Below are 20,494 nucleotides of genomic sequence, written 5' to 3'. Positions count from 1 at the left end.
TGTGTGCCAGGTGTTGATAGATAGATAGATAGATAGACAGACAGATAGATAGATAGATATTTCTCATAAACTCTGTAGGGTACGTTCAAAACCACCTACAAAATTTGCAGGTCCTAGTGTCAAATGAAAATGCAGGGCCACTTGCTTAAAAATTAAGGATTTTAAGAAGGCAAGAGCAGAGCAATAACCTTCCTAAGCATGACTCCCTGGGTGACTACACAGATTGTACACCCATGGAGTCGGCCCTACGCTGGTATTATTTTACACGGGACCCATTTATGAGGAATCATATCTGCCTGTTCAGTACTAAAACTCCAGCACAAGGCACAGAGTCTGGAGCAAAAGAGGCACTCCGTGGATATAGATACTAGTGGAATGAAAGAATGGCCCAAAAGAAAGTGATGCATCTGTCGACATCCTATTTACTAAACAGACAAATAGCATTTTATCATGGAAAAGGAACAGACTTTAATTGTAAGAAAAATTTCCAATATTTAAAGAATCTTAGGACCTAGAAAAGAGTTACTCTCTCAAACTTTATTTTAAAAAATAAAGTCACAAGAAAATCCTAAATATATAAATTAGTCACAATTCTCCCATTTACTTTGGAAAATGGCTTCAGATCAAAAGGTAAACAGTTATAATGAAATCAAAGTAAATAAGGAAAGTTTCTTAATGCCCCAAAATAGATTCCATGGCCCATCGGAAGCCCAGAAAACAGAAACTCTCTGAATAATGGTACAACATACATCAACGTTGATATTCCATTTCTTTCTGTACAAGTTGTTTCATTTATATGGAAAAGCTCACAAGTTAATTCCTTAAGAACTTGCCCTGTATTTGCATAAACTTACAAAAGTAAAATCTAATTATGGAAACATCAACAAACCTTAGAAGCTGTTTTATTCTTAAAATGTGAATGAAATATTTAAATGTTTCTATAAATTCAATTGCTAAATAATCAAGTTTTGAATTACTGTGGATGACAGAAAAGAAAGCTGAAGAGATACAAACCTCAAATGATTTCAATTGCAAAACTGAAAGAAAATACTTAATAGTTAAACTAAGGAAAATTGTGTGGATATTCTATTTGATAAATCTTATCCTGTTTCACACGATACAGATATAGCATTTATTAGTGCAATGCTACTTTAACTGATTCCATCAGCGTAGATTTATCAAATAGCCAGAGGAAGATAATAAAACATCAGTACGGAAACGCCCTAACAAGCTAATCTCACTTGCTTTATGAAACACCTACTTAAGACATACAACAAAAACTAGCGAATACTGCTTAGATAGAAAATAAGACACACAATGTGATGTGGGGAAAATCTGATTTAAATATTGATATTCAGAGTTGTTGATGTAGTTTTATGATGTAACAAGGCCATTCTTAAAGCAATATAAAATAATATTTAGTTATTCAGAAACAACTACTATCTTTAATCTAGAATCCTCCACATATAAGTGAGAAAGACTATAGATGGCACACTGAAAAGGGGTCCCATAAGCAAGTAAATTGGAGAACATGGTATAATATATACGGTCTGGAAGCTCATAATCACTTTAGCACATGACAGGTTCTGAGTAGTCCTGCAGTAAAGCGACTTATTTAACTTGGTTTAACCTAGAATATCTCAAACTTATTTGAACTCAGTATGCATTTCTGGGTAAGGGGGAAGGGCTTATTTCTTTTGTTTTTTATATAAAATTATAAACATTTTGCGATGGCATTTTCTCGAGTTGACTTTGAGAATTTCAGCTTTATACCAATCAAACACAAACAAGCAGAAATATTGACTATGCTTGCATTTAGTATTTAGGAGTTTTCACAGTTTTACAGTTAAATTGTGTTCGTTTTTTTGCAAAGGCACTTTTTATGACAATATACTGTCCGGATTTGGGGAGTCAATACTATCGCCCCTTTCACTCTTGGTCATACTACATTTTGAGATTTGTGTCTGGTGCAGGACATTGGCTGACTGTGGTATGATACACATTACCAACCTGGATAGTGGGGAGATTTGAAACCATTCTCAAAGACATCTAGTTGAAGGACTGCACGTGATTTAGGGCATGATGGTTGTTGTGCCACTCATTAACCTGCTGTCTTTCAGCTCTAAACCCACTAGTCCATATTCCTCTTTGTGAAGCCAGGGCGAGACTCTGCATATTTTATTTCTCTTTAGAGATAAAGAGCTGGAAATTGAGCCAGCTGGCATCTCAATAGGCTTAGCCAATGGGGTGTTGGAGGGAGATTGGAAGGCAGATGTGGGGGAGAATGATCTTATTCCTGTTTCTTGCTCTCAGTGTCACCCCAGCAATGACACTTCACCTGCAGTAGCAATTGTCTCCAGCAGGAGGTGCTTCCAGTTTCTGGTTCTTTCTACACACCCAGAATTGGTTTTACTACTCTTCCTTAATCACATCAGCACCTGCTAGATAGTGCCCCCTCCTAAGAGGTCTCTGACCCGTCTCTCTGAAAGATCCTCCCACCCCCATCCAACCTCCTGTGGTACTAGCTCAGCTTGGCAGTGTTCCCCTCCTCGGAGGTCTGGTTCCTGGCTTGTGGGGTCCCTCATCCAAGCTTCTAGATTCTGACAGTCTCAGCCTCTTCCCCCAACTCTATCATCATGTAAAGGAGAATGAGTTTATTTTGTGAGGCCCTTGAGAACAGAGCTAGAACTAGTGGGTTGAAGTAAGAGGTTCCAATAATTAGAGGTGCCAAAAAATTGAATGGGCTGGAGTGAATTTCCTACCCATTAATTTATTCAAAAGAAAGGGGGACTGCCACAAAACTAACGTATTGACAGGGGATTTAAAGAATCAGATAGGAGATGGGACTGCATGAGATCTAAGGTTCTTCCCATTGGGACGATTCTACAATGTAGCCTATAGTAAAATATAACCACAACTGCCATTATTGAGTAACTCCCCAATTAGCAAGGAATTATCTCCCCAATTCCTTACTTATATTATTTCTAATGCTCATAACCACCCTATGTTATTTTATTATTCCTATTTTGTAAATGTAGAAAAGGGAATTGAAGCTCACACAAGATAATTAATTGACCAGGATCACAAAGTTTTCAAGTGAAGGTAGGATTGGATTCTTGTGGGTTCCACTGCCTGCTTCCTAATGTCTCAGACATGAAACTCTGACACATTCTTTTATCTTAGTCTCACGGTGCCTGAACCCAGCTAATCAATGTTTCGTTTCAACTTTGGCCCTTGTATTTTTTGTTTTTGTTTTTTACAGAATAAAAGAGGAGGAAAGGCAAGGAGAAGTGATGAATGAAGAGTGGTAACAACTTGACACGAGTTACTTATTCACCAAACCCATCATACTGATCCATACCCCCTGCCATTTGAACATGCTGCTGCCCCCATCAGGAATGCTCTTTCTGTCTTTAGCTACCTCATAAACTCCTATACATCCTTTAAAGTCCAGCTCAGACACATCCAGATACATCTTCAGGGCCTGTCCTTATCCTAATGCACCTGTTCTGAGGATATTGGACAAACTAGAGGTGATTACATGTGAACCCACCTGTGGAGGAATCATTCCAGGAGGGCAAAGGCAGATCAGGAAGTCAGAAGAATGGAACTAACATGAGTGGCCAATCTGCCTACTCCCCTGGGAAAGTTTCTTGGCATCAACTGGAAGCCTTCATCTTCAGACAGAATTAGAGGCTCCTGCATTTCTGCACAAGATCTGTAGACCTCACAACACATTGTTTTACTTTTTTTTATTGTTACTAGTTTGTCTGACTCTGAGGACAGTAATTTAACTTATTCATCTTTTTATTTCCAGGACCTAGCAGACATGTAACAGTAAGTATCCAAAACATATGTTCTTGAGGCTACACGGTATATTAGAGAAAGCATAGGATTTCAAGTCAATTCCTGGTTTGTGATCATGGGCAAGATTACATAATTTTTCTAAGTCATATTCCTCCCACAGAGGAGAGTTTCAAGAAGGGAGTGGTCAGAAGGGCAAGATGATTTAATTTTTCTAAGCCTAACTCTTCCAAGAACCCTCTCTGTGATATTTAACACTACGCAAAAGTTATGTGGTAAAGAGTCCACTGAATTCAGCAGGAAGATCATTAGTGGCCATTTTGAAACAAGCACCAATGGGGTATAAGGGTTGAAGCAGGTTGCAGTGAGCCAAATATCAACGCTGGGTGTAAAGAAGAGGAAATGGGGATTGCAGACAACTCCCGCAAATATGCACTGTAAATAGAGGGCGTGGGCAACAGTTACAATTAGCTCTGGTTCAAAGGGTTTTGGTTTATTGGCTTGAAGAAGGGAAGATTTGAGTATTTAAATGTTTAAAGGGAGGAGACAATGTAGAGAGGTTAACAAGGTGAGGGAACACTCTGAGGAGTGAGATCTCTGAGGAGGCTTCTAGGAAGGAAATGGGAACAGAAATGGAGATTTATCTGAGATAAGAGGAGTTGCAACAACTTCAATTTCAACAGGATGGCAGGGAGAAGGATAACTACTAACCTTGTTAGTGGCTACTAACAAGGTTATAGGCTTGTCCGTGGCAAAGAATTGAGGTAGGTCCAGTCTGGCTTTGTAAAAGCAACCGGTGGCGGAGCACAGTGGTGAAGAGCACAGGCCTGGAGGCAGACTCTGTGGATTTGAATCCCAGCTCACCCTCTGACTGTAGAACCCTGGACAAGTTATCTAACACACCAGTGCCTTGTTTCCCAGACGGGAACAATCACGCACCTACCCTCCCGGGTTGTCGGAAGGAGTTGAGGCGTTGACATGTATCAATTCATGGAACAGCGCTGAGCATAAGTTCTATGTAAGTGTGAGCCATTATCAGCGTGTGAAGCAACCGTCCGCCTACTTCTGCTGGAAGTGCCTGGGAGGGTGACAGTGGGTTCAGAGATTTTAATGGAGCGAAGACAGTTGGAAGGCAATGCTGCAGACTCCAGAAAAGCGCGGGCCAGCGCAGCGTAAGGGAAGTGGAAGCAGCGGCGACGACCCGGTTGAAGCTGTCGATGATGAAGACGCATCGCAGAATCTTCAAGCTTTCCTCAGCCCGGTCATCGACAGGGAGAAGGCGGATCGTTGGAAGGATCCAACTGGAAGTTGTGACGGAAGAACAACGAGGTGATAGAATCGAGAACCTTGAAGACAGACTGAAGTGAAGGACCGGGGCATCTAAGCCAGACGTGTTAAGAAGGGGGCTCCACGGAGCAGGAGTGGAGAGAGGAGGACCAGAAAAGATGGAAAATTGTATTACGTGGCTGTCTGAGCACGAGAGCTGGAGGGATAGGGAACTGTGGGAACCCGACCCCTAATTCTGCAGACGCTCTCGGGACAGCTGGGGACCGGACTTCCCGCGCCGGGCCTGGACGGCCACGGGGGGGCGGGCCGCGGGGCGCGCACAGAGAGGATTGTGACGCGCGGGGCCGGCGCGCGGGCGGCGCGGCCCGCGGTCGCGGGGTCGGGGCGAGGCGTGGGCGCCGGGCGCTCGAGGCTCTGCAGCATGTGCCTGCGCTGTACCGGCGACGACGCCGCCCAGGTCAACCCCGTGAGTCCGCGCCCCGCGCGCCCGCCCCGGCGCGGGTCGGTGCCGGGGATGGGGAACCCCGAGGGAAGCAGACAGAGTAGATCCCGGGATGCAGGGCCCGCCCAGGACGAGGCACAGCCCCACCCTGCGCTTGCTAGGAGCCAGGCTCGCTCAGTCATGTTTGCTAACCGACCCATTGACCCGCCCTAGAAGGTGGGGTGGGGATTACAAAGGTGGGGGGCAGCATAAACTTCTCAATATTCAGATGGGGAGGAGATTGCTTTTGGGTCTTTGGGTTAAACAACTAGATCAAAATGAAGAGAGGGGAGTGTTTAAGGTACGATTTAGAAATTAGGGGAAGGAGTGGGAACTCCATAAACTAACAACCACTATCCGTATGCCTCAGAAAACCATACACCTCCTGGGGTTCCTCAGTCACCCCAGCTTTCCCAGGCTTTAGAAGCCACACTAAAGACAGTTCTTAAGCGAAGAGCAGCGTGGCACCATTGAAGTCACATACCAACAGAAATATGCATTTTTGGATTTCTTGTAGACCCTTTCCTTCCAGAATAAATCTCAAGACTCTACGTGTTCCCTTAATGTTGTTCATAGCTCATTCTTTTTTCTCGTAATACTATCGCCATCCCCCCTGATTTTTACCTCGATGTTCTTATTCTGATCCTTCCTCTTGCGGTTGAGAAAACATACACATATTACTTAATTAAAAAAAAAACAGTAGCGTAGGATTCCTATTATAATAACTAATTTTTTTTTTTGCTCACGACTTTTATGTTTTTTTTTTTTTTTAATTTAACGTTCTATGTAGGAAGGACCAAGGAGGTACCATCCTTCAGAGGTCACTGCAAGGCAGGTAACATTTAAATAAATAATTTTGGGTATTGCAAAATTGTGACTTTACCTAATGTTCCTTTATGTGTGGTCTCTAATGTGATAGAACTTTTATGAGCCAGACACTTGCATTATCTTCCTCGGGACTCTGGGATCTTGTGACAACTATTAGAATGAGTCTTAAATGGATAACCTAGTTGGCTTATATTCTCGTTTTTTAATGTAACATTTGATACTTACACATACTAGCATAACTTGTAAAGCAGAATAATAAAATATAGCTCCAACTTAAGAAAACATGATATGGGCATTCTTGAACTCATCTAGGGGCTGCTGCCCTCTTCCTCCCTGCATATCTCCCAGAGGTAACCACTATCTTGGATTTTATTGTTATCAATCTCATGTTTTCTTTAATAGTTTGTCACCTATGTGCCTCTGAAAGTATATTGCTTGGTTTTGAACTTCATAAACATATGGTCACACAAAATTTAGTATATGAGTTATTCTTTCTACTCAACACTGTTTCCTAAGATTCGTTCATAATGTTGTACATAGTTATAGTTCGTTTATTTTCACTGCTGTTTAATGTCCCTTGTGGAACATATCCCAGTGTATTAATCCTTTCTCCTGTTGATGGACATTGGGTTGTTTCCACATTTTCCTATAAGGAACACTGCTACTGCGAACATTCTCTGAACAAGAGTTTCACTTGATTATTCAGAAAGGAGTACAATGAGTGGATCATAGGGAAGGCAGATTTTTCATTGTTATAAAGTAATGCCACATTGTTTTCAAAGCAGCTGTACCAACTGTACTCCCATTCGAAGTGGATGAAAGTTACTATTACTCATAACTTCTCCACTCTAATACTCCATTATCTTCAAAGCATTCTAGTTTGATCCCCTAGGTCTCTGCTACATACAGATGCCATACAATGGGGACATAAAAAGCTCTGTGTGAAATGCAGCATTTAAGAGAACTAAAGAATGTGCGTGGATTTTGTTTTCTTATTTCTATAAAGAAACTCTCTTTGGGGTTTTTAATGAACACTACCTTTAAAATAAAAGTAAACACATATATCCCTGAATCTTGGATCTACAATGTGCACAGTTGGTGAAGTGGGAATCAAGAGTAAAGAGTCTTATTTGAAAACTCTACCAATGCTTCAATGTGTTCTCTTCATCTGTGAACCGCACATTTGAAAAAAGGCTTTTCCCCACTTGCACGTTGCTAAGTAAACCATATACACTCATTGTGTTTATCTCTTTTTATTGCCACAAACCAAAACTATAATCAGCATGTTACCTTTTTCTGTTATAAAAGATATGATTTGTTTTCTTTCCTTTTAATTTTCCCCAAGTCCATGGCTAAACGTATTGAGAATATGCAAAACCTGAGGAAAGAGAAGAGAAAACTGAGCAAACGGTTTGCAAGACCTTCTCCTGTTCCGGAACCAGGCCTCCTCGTAAGTATAGAGCCTTCACTGAAATTAACTGACTCTTAAATGCAACAGACACTCTCATTTTTAATACATGTAATATGCATTTTAAATTTTGGTTTTCCCCTTTCCTTTGAGAAATATGTAGTTGCAGTCTGGGAAGGTACCTTAAAATTCCTCTAATCAAATTCTCATCCATTATTTAAATCTCCTTCGAAATCATCTCCTGGAGATGATGTGGTTTAATGAAAAGAGTACAATCTTTGAAATCACTTTGTTCTGGATTCCAGTTTTTGCTTTACCATAAATTATCTGACTGCCCAAAGTTATTTGCTTAAATCTTTTGGATTATGTTATTTGGAAAATAAATTACAAAATCTCCTGCCAAATAGTTATTCAGCCTAGGCGTGAACACTTGCAACATCCGAATACTCTACACCAATCGCAGCTTGCTCCATCTTTGCATATCTTGGACATGGATTTAAAAGTTCTTCCACATAACAGGTCATATTGTCTCCATGAGCCTTTTACATGTGTATTATATCTCTTGTAGCCAGACATAAATCCAATGGCCCTTCCATTTGAAAATTCTTCAGATATTTGAGAACAATGTTACCTTCCTTCATATTCAGGCTTTTCTTCAGGGTAAAAGTCCCCATTTTCCTCATCCATTCCTCTTTCAACTTAGTAGTGAGCCCTAGCCTTATTTGGGCAACCTCCAGGAACAGGATTATATTTCAATATAGAAAGATTTGGGAAAAGTTTTATTTCCAATAATTAAGATTTTTCTGTTGATTTTATTTTTGAAAGAAAATATTTTATAAGCACAATTAATGAACAGCTATGTCAGTTAAGAATTGTAACTTTAGTTCCTTATAAGAGAAACTCAACTACAGTGGCTTAACCAAATAGCAGTACATTTTTTTTCTCCAAACAAGAACTCCTGACCTAGGCAGTCTAGGGCTGATATGGTGGTTCCAAAAATCACCAGAGAAGTCCCAGGTTCCTTCTGTTTTTCTGATCCTCCAAACTTTTCACATGGCTTTTATTCTCATGGCCTCAAAAAGGCTTCTACATCAGTAGACATGGTGTCCACATTCCAAGAGAAAGGGCATAGGTCAAAGGGCAGAAAGTATATGCCAGCTGAAGCAGTTCCCTTTTGATCAGGAAAATAGCCCTCTCTTACTACATATCTATCGTTTTGTGTTTTTTATCAGCTTCATTGAAGTATCATTGACATACAATAAACTGCACATATTTCAAGTGTACTTTTTTTAATGTTTTGACACATGTGAACCATGAAACCATCACCACAACCAAGATAATGAACATATCCATCACCCTCAAAATTTTTCTTTCTCCTCCTTTTTATTTAAATTAATAGACTATTTTTGTAGCAGTTTTAGGTTTATAGAAAAATTGAGCAGAAAATACAGAGAGTGCCCATACACTCTCCCTCTCCTCCTCACTCAACAGCTTCTGCTATTATTGACACCTTGCATTGGGCTAATACATTTGTTACAGTCGATGAACCAATATCAGTACATTATTATTATTGACTAAAGTCCATAGCTTACATTAGGGCTCACTCTTTGTCTTGTACAGTTCTATGAGTCTTGACAAATGCATAATGTCTTAGATCCACCATTACATTATCATAAAGAATAGTTTCACTGCCCTAAAAATTCCCTGTGCTCCATCTATTCATCCCTTCCCTCCTCCTTCACCCCCCGCAAGCCCCTGGCAGTCATTGATCTTTCCAATGTCTCTATAATTTTGCCTTTTCCAGAATGCCATATAATTAGAATCATACAGTATATAGCCTTTCAAACTGGCTTTTTTCACTTAGCAATATCCATGTAAGGGTCTTCCATATCTTTTCATGGCTTGATAACCCATTTCTTTTTATCATTGAATAATATTCCATTGTATGGATGTGCCCCAGTTTGTTTATTCATTTACTTACTGAAAGACATCTTGGTTTCTTCCAGTTATCGGCAATCATGAATAAAGCTGCTATAAACACTTATGTGCAGGTTTTTGCATGGACGTAAGTTTTCACTCGTTTGGGTAAATACTAGGAGCACAACTGCTGGCTGGATCTTGTGGTAAAACTGTTTTTAGCTTTGTACGAAACTGGTAAACTGTCTTCCAAAGTAGCTGAATCATTTGATGTTCCCACCAGCAATGCCAACATTTGATGTTATCAGTGTTTTGGATTTTAGCAATTCTGACAGGTGTGTGGTGGTATCTTGTTTTAATTTGCAATTCCCTGATGATATATACTATTGACAATCTTTTAATATGCTTATCTGCCATCTGTATAACTTCTTTGGTGAGGTATCTATTCAGATCTTTTGCTCACTCTTTAATTGAGTTGTTTATTTTCTTATTGTTGAGTTTTAAAAGTCATTTGTATATTTTGGATACCAGTTCTTTATAAGATAATTGTTTTGCAAATATTTTCTCCAAGTTTATGTCTTGCCTTTTCATTCTTCTAATGGTGTCTTTCCCAGAACAGAAGTTTTTAATTTTAATGAAGTCCAACTTATCAATTATTTCTTTCACGGATCATGCTTTTGGTGTTGTATCTAAAAACTCATTGCCAAACCCAAGGTCACATAGTTTTTCTCCTGTGTTATCTTCTAGAAGTTTTACAGTTATGAATTTTACATTTAGGTCTATCATAAATTTTGAGTTAATTTTAATGGAAGGTATAAGGTGTCTAGATTTTTTTTTTTTTTTTTTGCATGTGGATGTTGTTCCAGTAGTTCCAGCACCATTTGTTGAAAAGACTATCCTTTATCTATTGTATTGCCTTTGCTCTTTTGTCAAAGATCTGTTGACTGTCTGTGTGGGTCTATTTCTGGGCTCTCTACTCTGTTGCAGTGAATGAAGTACTTATCTGTTCTTTCACCAATACCACACTGTCTTGATTACTATAGCTTTATAGCAAGTCTTGAAGTCGGGTAGTGTCAGTCTTCTAACTTTGTTCTTCTCCTTCAATGTTGTGTTGGCAATTCTGGATCTTTTGGCCTTCTATGTAAAATTTAGAATCAGTTTGTCAAAATCCACAAAGTATCTTCCTGTAATTTATATTGGGATTGTGTTGAATTTATAGATCAATTTGGAAAGGACTGACATCTTAACAATATTAAGTCTTTTCTTATAAAGGAACATTGAGTTTCTACCATTTATTTAGATCATCCTTGATTTTGTTCATCAGAGTTTTGTAGTTTTCCTCATTCAGATCGTGAACATATTTGTTAGATTTATACCTAAGTATTTCTTTTCTTTGGTGTTAATGTAAAAGGTGTTCTGTTTTTAATTTCAAATTCAAGTTGTTCATTGCTAGTATATAGGAAGTCAAGTGACTTTTCTATGTTAAACTTATATCCTGCAATTTTGCCTAATCATTAATAGTTCCAGAAATTTTTGTGTTTTTGTTATTGTTGATTCATTGGGATTTTCTACATAGACATTCATGTCATCTGTGAATGACAGTTTTATTTCTTCCTTCCCAATCTGTATACCTTTTATTTACTTTTCTTGTTTTATATCGCATTAGCTAAGACTTCCAATATGATGTTGAATAGAAGTGGTGAGAAGGGACATTCTTGCTTTGTTCCTGATCTTAGCTGGAAAGCATCCAGTTACTCACCATTAAATATGATGTTAGCTGTAGGTGCTTTGTAGATGTTCTTTACCAAGTTAAGGCAGTTTCCCTCTATTCCTAGTTTACTGAGAGTTCTTGTCATAAATGGGTGTTGTATTTTGTCAAACGCTTTTTCTACATCTACTAATATGATTGTATGATTTTTCTTCTTTAGCCTGCTGATGTGATCGATTATATTAATTGATTTTCAGATGTTGAACCAGCCTTGCATACCTGGGATAAATCCCACTTGGTCATGGTATATAATTCTTTATATACATTGTTGGATTAAATTTGTTGAGGATTTTTGTGTCCATGCTCTGAGAGAGATTAGTCTGTCATTTCCTTTCTTGTAATGTCTTTGGTTTGGGTATTAGGGTAATGCTGATCTCATAGAATAAGTCAGGAAGTTTTCCCTCTCTTTCTATTTTCTGCAAGAGATTGTAGAGAACTGGTATAATTTCCTTTTTAAATGTTTGGTAGAATTCACCAGTGAACCCATCTGGGCCTGGTGCTTTCTGTTTTGGGAAGTTATTAATTATTGATAAAATTTCTTACACTTTTTAATTGTCCCACAGTTCTTGGATATTCTATTTCACTTTTCTTCATTCTTTTTTCTCTTTGCTTTTTAGTTTGAACAATTTCTATTGACATATTGTCAAGCTCTCTGATTCTTTCTCCACTGTGTCCAGTCTACTGATGAGCCCATCAATGGCATTCTTAATTTATGCTACAATGTTTTAGATTTCTAGACTGACTTTGACCTTTCCTCCAAAATGCTATTTTTGGTTTCTACAAATTCTTCCTTCTTGTAGTGTTTGTTGCCTGACTCATAGAAAAAATGTTTATATCATATTTATCCCCAGATATGATTTATTTGATAATGCTAATTTTCATATCTGGCTTCTCTCTGAATGTGACCTTACTTTAAATTAGAATAGCATTTCTAGCTCCTTATACAATCTTTTTTTATAAAAAAGTCTTCTCCTTCTGATGGCTTTTCCAGATAATTTATAGTTTGCATAAAGTTTTCCTCATATAAATTTTAACTGAATTTCTTTTTCTTTGTGTATTTTAATTTCTTCTAGTGGACATAAAGCTGGAGTCTATATGGAAGAAATCATGTGTCAGACCAAAATATGCAGATTTCTAACATCAAGTGACATTTTGTGATTTGGCTTCATTTGAAAAATAAAGGCAATATTCTGCCATTTCAGCAAAATAAACACAGTGCAACCATTTAATATCCAAACCACAGGCTCTAGAATTTTCTTAAATACTATATCTCCCTACCACTTTCTTTTCTGTGGTAAATTTAAGATCTGTTGCTTTTTAACAAATAATAATGAATATGTATAGGCTTTTGAAAATAATATACTCATGTTTAAATTTCTGGAATTGGATTATTGACTTATATGGAGATTTAGAATTATGCTTTAATAATAGGGGAAAATAGATTTTCTCTGCTATATATTTATAATGACTTATGTTTAAATAAAATATTTAAAATCTTTAAACAATCCTAAGAGAGAGTTTTAATATAACTAAAGCCTATGTTGTGTGTTGATATTGCAAATAAGCCATAGTGTAATTAAAATTTTCATTTAAGGTAAACTTTGATACTGAATTAAATTTACTTTTATGTATGAAATAAATGATAATCATATCTGTCTGTATCAAATGCTTACTTCATTACATAAGTAATTCCTAACATGCAAATAGAATTATCACAATTATTTTCTAAATTAAAAAATTACCAACTACAGTCATGCACTGCTTAACGACATTTCAGTCAATGATGGACCGTGTTTACAATGGTGGTCCCATAAGATTAGTAGCATATAGCCTCAGCGTGTAGTAGGCTGTACCATCTAGGTTTATGTAAGTACACTCTATGATGTTCACACAATGACAAAATCACCTCATGACATATTTCTCAGAATGTACCCCCATCGTTAATTAACACATGACTGTACTGGATTAACATGAACATTATATGCAGTGACTGATTTGCACCCTCCAAAATACAGTTTGAAGTAAAGGGGATTCTGCTTCTAGGCATGACAGCAGTACTAGAATTATGGTTCCACGTAAACAACTAGAAAACAGGACAAAATATTAAAAACAATGATTTTCAGAAATTAAACAAAAGTCAAAAAAAAGGGCTGTGATCCCTAAGAGAAGAGAAACAAGGTGACCCCTATGACTGCCCATCTTCTGTCTGGAAGAGCATTCCAGATCTTGATGCAGGGAAGGGGACCATAAGCAGAGCACAGCAGTCTTCCTGCGCTGAGGATGAGCTGAGGAACAGAGATTAGAATCCAAGGAGTCTGGGGTAGCTGGAAGTTGTAGGGCAGAGTTCCAGAGAGTAAGGAACCATACAAAGGACTATGTAGACCTGCATATGGCTTGCCTTGAGTCTTTGCTGAATGCTAAGCTGCACTTGCACAGGGTGAAACTCAACAAGGCCAGATCTGTTTACTCTCTGTCTGCTATCAATGTCCAAGGTCTAGTCTCCAGTCAAAATTACTAGGCGTGTCAAGAGGAATGAAAATGTAACACATAATTGGGGGAAATCAAGTCAATTGAAAGAGACACAGAAATGAAAAGAGATCATGTAATTAGAAGAATTAATTTAAACATCTATGATATATACGTTAACTATGCTCGGCAATTTAAAGAAAAACATGATACCAACAAGGAGATAAATAAAAGATATCAAAAAGAACTAAATAGAACTTTTAGAACTGAAAAATATCTAAAATTTAAAAATTCACTAAATGACGTTAACGGTATATTAGATGTAAAAAAGAAGTCACTGAAATTGAAGAAATAGCAGATATAGCAATAGAAATAATCCAAACTGAAACAGAGAAAAGGAGTGAAATAATGATTAGCACCTTGCTGAGCTGTGATACAGTATAGCATGAATAATTCACATGAATAATAACTTATGAATAATTGGCAATGTCTGAATAGGGGAGGATGGGAGTAAAAAAGAATTCCCAAAACTTTTCCAAATGTGATGAAAATTAACCCCATGGATCCAAAAAGCTAAATGAACACCAAGCAAGATAAAGGCCAAACCTTACCAAATTGCCTCATAATCAAATTGCTGAAAAACACTGAAAAGAGAAATGAAAACAGCAGGAGGAGGGGCACATTAAATACTGAGAATCAAGCATAAGAAAACCACAAACCTCATTAGAAACTATATAAGCCAGAATGACATCTTTAAAGAATGGATTGAAAAAAAAACAGTCAACCTAAAGTTTTATATGAAGCAAAAATATCCTTCAAAACTGAAGGCAAAATGCAGATTTTTTTTTTCATAAGAAGAGCCAAAAAATATTTATCACTACCAGATTTGCAGGAGAAAGATCTTCTTTCTCTACCTAAAGGCAGAAGAAAAATTATATCAGATAGATTCTTAGATCTACACAAAACACTGAAAAGCTCTGGAAATGATACAAATACAAGTAAATGTAAAATCATTTTATTCTAATTTTTTATTTATTTAAAAACTAATTGTCTGTTTTAAGCAAAATTAGTTATTTTGGTTTTAATAACATGCAGGGTAAAATATATGACAACAATAACAGGGTGGGAGAGGGTTAATAGAAGTACAGTCATTGAAAGTTTCTTATATTTTACATGAAGAGGTATATTACTTGAAGGCAGACTTGGATATGTTAAAGACACATATTGTAAATACTAGAGAAACCACACACACACACAAATAAAGAGGTACAGCTAATAGTGGAGATAAAATGGATGCTGAAAATCCATCCAAATGATGATAAAAAAGAAGAAAAGGAGAACAAAGAATGGATTTGAAAATAAAGAAAAACACAGGGCAAGATGATAGATTTAATTTCAAATTAATAAATAGCTACATTAAATCTAAATGGTCTAAATACTCCAATTAAAAGGCAGTATCAAGAACTGTGAAGGATATGAGATTTTATTATACTTACAAGATAACAAGTTAGACCGTCACAGATTCAGAGATGCTGGCAGAAAACAAGAGACTACTGGGTGGAGACAAAGGGCTTTATTATTCCTGGCACAGCAGGCAGTATCAAGTGTATGCTTGCATTGGTTTCCCTGGACTCCCCAAGCCCCATGAGGGTGATGCAGAGGTGTGCCCAGGTGGATACTGTGCACACAGTGGGTTTCTATCACAGCTAAGGAAGCCCCGAGCGTATAGAAAAGGCTGCTGAGCAAACCTGCCCAACTTTTTGCTCTGGAGGGAGACATTATCTCTACTATACTGGACAGTAACAAATCTGTTCTAGAGGAGACACTGTGTCTTCCAAGTTTGCTTACTATATAAACATCCTTGAAAAGATAGTCTAGAGCAAAAAATATGAAAACCTTTGCTCAGAAAACATACAGAAACATGCAGGACCCATAGAGAATCTTCTCCCAACAGGCAGAGATTGTCAAACTGGATTTTTAAAAAAGCCAAACACAAACTGTCTATTAGAAATACACTTTGGGGCTGGCCCAGTGGCATAGCGGTTAAGTTCGCGCATTCCACTTCGGCGGCCGGGGGTTCACCAGTTTGGATCCTGGGTCCAGACCTACTCACTGCTCATCAAGCCATGCTGAGGCGGCATCCCACAAGGAAGAACTAGAAGGACCTACAACGAGGATATACAACTAGGTACTGGGGCTTTGGGAAGAAAAAAAAAAAAAAGAGGAAGATTGGCAACAGATGTTAGTTCAGGGTCAATCTTCAAAAAAAAAGAAATACACTTTGTATATAAACATTGATAGGTTTAAAAATAAAATGATGGAATAATATATACCATGAAAACAAAAATCTTATGAAAACTAGAATGGCTATACTAATAACACACAGATTGGTCTTCAGAGCAAGTCATATTATCAGGTGTATAGATGTACATTTTATAATGATAAATGGTTCAATTCACACACAGACATAATAATCATACACATATGTACCCAATAACAGAGGATCAAAGGACATTAAGCAAAAACTGGAAGAATTTAAAGAACAAATAGACAAATCCACAATTAAAATTGAAATATAAACATTCCTCTCTTGGAAATTGACACAACAAATAGAAAATCATAGATATATAGCTATACATATTGAAGACAACACTACCAGCCAACAAGTGTACTGATATTTATAGAATACTCCACCCAACGTCAACAGAACACATATTCTTTCAAGTGTACAATGGAATACTAAAATAGACTATCTGCTGGGCCATAAAGTAAATCTCAGTGGATGTCATAGAATTGAAGTGATATGGAATATGTTCTTTGACCACAAAATATAAACAACTATTAGAACTAAATCAAAGACTATAAACAAACTGATAAAATGGGCAAAAGATTTGAACTGGCATTTCTAAACAGATGTACGAACAGCCAAGTAGTAAATGAAAAGATGAGAAATGCAAATTAATACCACTATACACCCATTTTAACTGGTAAAATTAAAAAGACTGATCATATTAACTGTTGGTTAGGATGAGAAATAAATGGTACTTTCTCACATCACTGATATGAATGGAAATGGTATAAGCACTTTACCTTAAAGAAAATCCTAACAGTTTTCCATACATGTGAAATATGACTCGGTTATTTCACTCTTAGGTGTTCATTAAAGAGAAATAAACATGTTCACACAAAGAATTGTACACAAATATTTATAGATCTTTGTTCATAATAGCCTCAAAATGCAAACAGCCCACATGTCCATGAATAATTAAATTAATTTTTAAAATGTGGTGTACCTATAAAAATGGAATATTATTGAAGGAACATACACACAATAACATCGATAAATTTTAGGAACTTTACGTTGAAGAAAAGAAGCCAGAAAAAAAAAAGTACATATGATATGATTCCATTTATCTGAAACTCTAGAAAATATAGTCAATCTATATGTACAGAGGCAAATCAGTGTTTTCCTTGGGCACAAATATGGAAAGATATCCCATGTTCATGGATCAGAAGAATTAATATTGTTAAAATGCCCATACTACCCAAAGCAATCTACTATTCAATGTAATGCCTATCAAAATTCTAGTGGCATTTTTCACAGAAATAGAACAGTCTTAAAATTTGTATGGAACCACAAAAGACCCCAAATAGCCAAAGTAATCTTGAAAAAGAAGAACAAAGCTGGAGGCATCACACTGTTTTATTTCAAATTATATCACAAACATAATATAATTTGTTTGTAATATAATAATCAAAACAGTATGGTATTGGCATAAAAACAGACAATGAAGCAGAATAGAGAGCCCAGAAATAAACTATGCAGGTATGATCAATTAACTTTTGACAGAATAGCCAAGAATATGCAATGGGGAAAGGATAGTCTCTTCAATAAATGGTTTGGGGAACACTGGACAGCCACATGCAAAAGAATGAAACTGGACCACTATCTTACACCCTCCACAAAAATCAACTCAAAATGAATTAGACTTCAATGTAAGACCTGAAACCATACAACTCCTAGAAGTAAGCATAAGGGATAAGTTCCTTGACATTGGTCTTGGCAATGATTTTTTGGGATTTGACATCAAAAGCAAAGGCAGGGCCGGCCCCGTGGCTTAGAGGTTAAGTGCGCGCGCTACGCTACTGGCGGCCCAGGTTCGGATCCCAGGCGCGCACCAACGCACCGCTTCTCCAGCCACGCTGAGGCCGCGTCCCACATACAGCAACTAGAAGGATGTGCAACTATGACGTACAACTATCTACTGGGGCTTTGGGGTGGGGGGGGAAGCAAAGGCAACAAAAGCAAAAATAAACAGGTGCACTACATCAAACTAAAAAGCTTATGCACAGCAAATGAAACCATCAACAAAATGAAAAGGCAATCTATGGAATGGGAGAAAATATTTGCAAACCACATATCTGTTAAGGGATTAATATCTAAAATATACAATGAACTCATACAACTCAATAGCAAAAAAACAAATAAATGGGCAAAGGACCTAAATAGACATTTTTCCAAAGAAGACATACAAATGGACAACGGTTACATAAAATGGTGTTCAACATCACTAATCATTAGAGACATGCAAATCAAAATCACAATGACCTACCACTTCACACCTATTAGGATGTCTATTATCAAAAAAACAAGAGATAAACGCAGGCGAGGATAAGGAGAAACGGAAACCCTTGTGCACTGTTGGTGGGAATGTAAACTGGTACAGCCATTATGGAAAACAGTATGGAGGTTCCTTGAGAAATTAAAATAGAACTACCATATTATCCAGAAATCCCACTTCTGGGCATACAGCCAAAGGAAATGAAGTTATTATCTTGAAGAGGTATCTGTATTCCCATGGTCACAGCAGCAGTATTCACAATAGCCGAGTTATGGAAACAACCTAAGTGTCCATTGACGAATGAATGAATCAAGAAGATGTGGTATATATATATACAATGGAATATTATTCAGCCTTAAATAAAGAAGAAAATCCTGTCATTTGCAACAAAATGGATGAACCTGGAGGATATTATGCTAAGTGAAATAAGCCAGCCAGAGAGAGACAAATAGACAAATACTGCATGGTATCACTTACATAAAGAATCTAAAAAAAAAAAAAAAAGTTGAACTCAGAGAAAATAGAAACAGAGAGTAGAAAAGTGGTTGCCAGCGCTTGGCAGGGGGCGGGGGGGTGGGGGGGGGGGCCAGGTGGGGAATGGGGAGAGGTTGGTAAAAGGGTACAACTTTCAGTTATAAGATGAATAAGGTCTGAGGATCTAGTGTACAACATGGGACTACAGTTGATAACATTGTATAACTGACATTTGCTAAAGAGAGTAGAACTTAAATTTTTCTTACACACAGACACAAAGGTAAATGATGATGAGAGATGATGAATGTTTCAATTAACTCTATGAGGGGAATCCTGTCACAATGTATATCAAATTATCACACTGTACACTTTAAATATCTTACAATTTTATTTGTTCATTCTGCCTCAGTAAAGCTGGGGGAAAAAAAAGAAAGAAAAAAGAAAAATTATTCATGAAACTTGTTAAAATGGTAAGGAAGACCTTATTCAAAGGGAATACTACACTGGGGTTAATAGTAGAGGGGAGAGATCCAGTTCAACTCTGAATACAACAAGGAAAAGTGGGAATTTATAACCAAGGAGTAGGGTGGATTCAGTGGATGGAAAATTGCTAGGAGGAAACAGAGGTGAGGGGGATTCTGGCTAAACGAACCTACGAGGATGCTTGCTGAAGGCAGGCGGGGTGATCAGACAGCACTTGGGGGTAGTGGAGAAGGAGGAACCTGATCAGATACGGAAGGTGATCAGTTATTCAGGGTGCAGAATTCTGGCTTAACTGGCTTAGCAGAATTCTTACTAAAGTTGAGTGATGCATGGAGGGGCACGGAAGCCCAAAAGTCAGGGCCCAGCTGAAAACAGAGTTCAAAGGAGCCTAATTAGAGTTTGGTCAAAGAGAGAATTTTTGTCACAGCCAGGTCTGGGATGGAGGATTGCCTGGGAATAAGAACAAGAGAACTTTCTGGGGTGATGAAAATTTCTACATCTTGAATTACATGGATGCATACATTTGTTAAAACTCAGCAAAACTGTACAATTAAAATGGGTGCATAAAATTATAAGTAAATATTACACCTATCCAAAAAATTAGCTTGGAAGAATATACATCAAAATGTTAACAGTAGTTTCTGAGGAAACTGTCACTTTACATCCTACCTTTTTATAATATTTGATGATTTTCCAACAAGCAAGAAAAACTAACATAATGCAAGAAAAAAAATTAAACAAAAGCAGTATGTGGAGAAGAGATTAGTACCTTCATCATTACTCGGGAGTTTACTAGAAATGAATCTCAGGTTCCACCCTAGACCTACATTAAATCAGCAGGTACATTTTAACTAGATGCGCAGGTGATTTTTATGTCTATGAAAGTTTGAGAAGCACTCAATTAAAACATTTCTGAATCGATCAAACTTTATTATTACTCTTGGAGGGATAAGCAA

General features: G+C 37.4%; 1 protein-coding gene across 1 annotated transcript; it reads left to right on the top strand.

The window, feature by feature from the left end:
- Positions 1 to 5,512: 5,512 nt before the first annotated feature.
- Positions 5,513 to 10,024, top strand: CCDC179 (coiled-coil domain containing 179). Its single transcript, XM_058546313.1, has 4 exons — positions 5,513 to 5,557; positions 6,363 to 6,407; positions 7,746 to 7,850; positions 9,905 to 10,024. Exons 1-4 carry the CDS (start codon positions 5,513 to 5,515, stop codon positions 10,022 to 10,024), a joined length of 315 nt encoding a protein of 104 aa, XP_058402296.1.
- Positions 10,025 to 20,494: the final 10,470 nt, after the last annotated feature.

The sequence above is a fragment of the Diceros bicornis genome, chromosome 7, assembly GCF_020826845.1.
Source record: "Diceros bicornis minor isolate mBicDic1 chromosome 7, mDicBic1.mat.cur, whole genome shotgun sequence".
In the NCBI taxonomy this organism is placed as follows: domain Eukaryota; kingdom Metazoa; phylum Chordata; class Mammalia; order Perissodactyla; family Rhinocerotidae; genus Diceros; species Diceros bicornis.
Note: the sequence above shows the minus strand (reverse complement) of the source record. Positions and strands in the feature narration are given on the sequence as shown.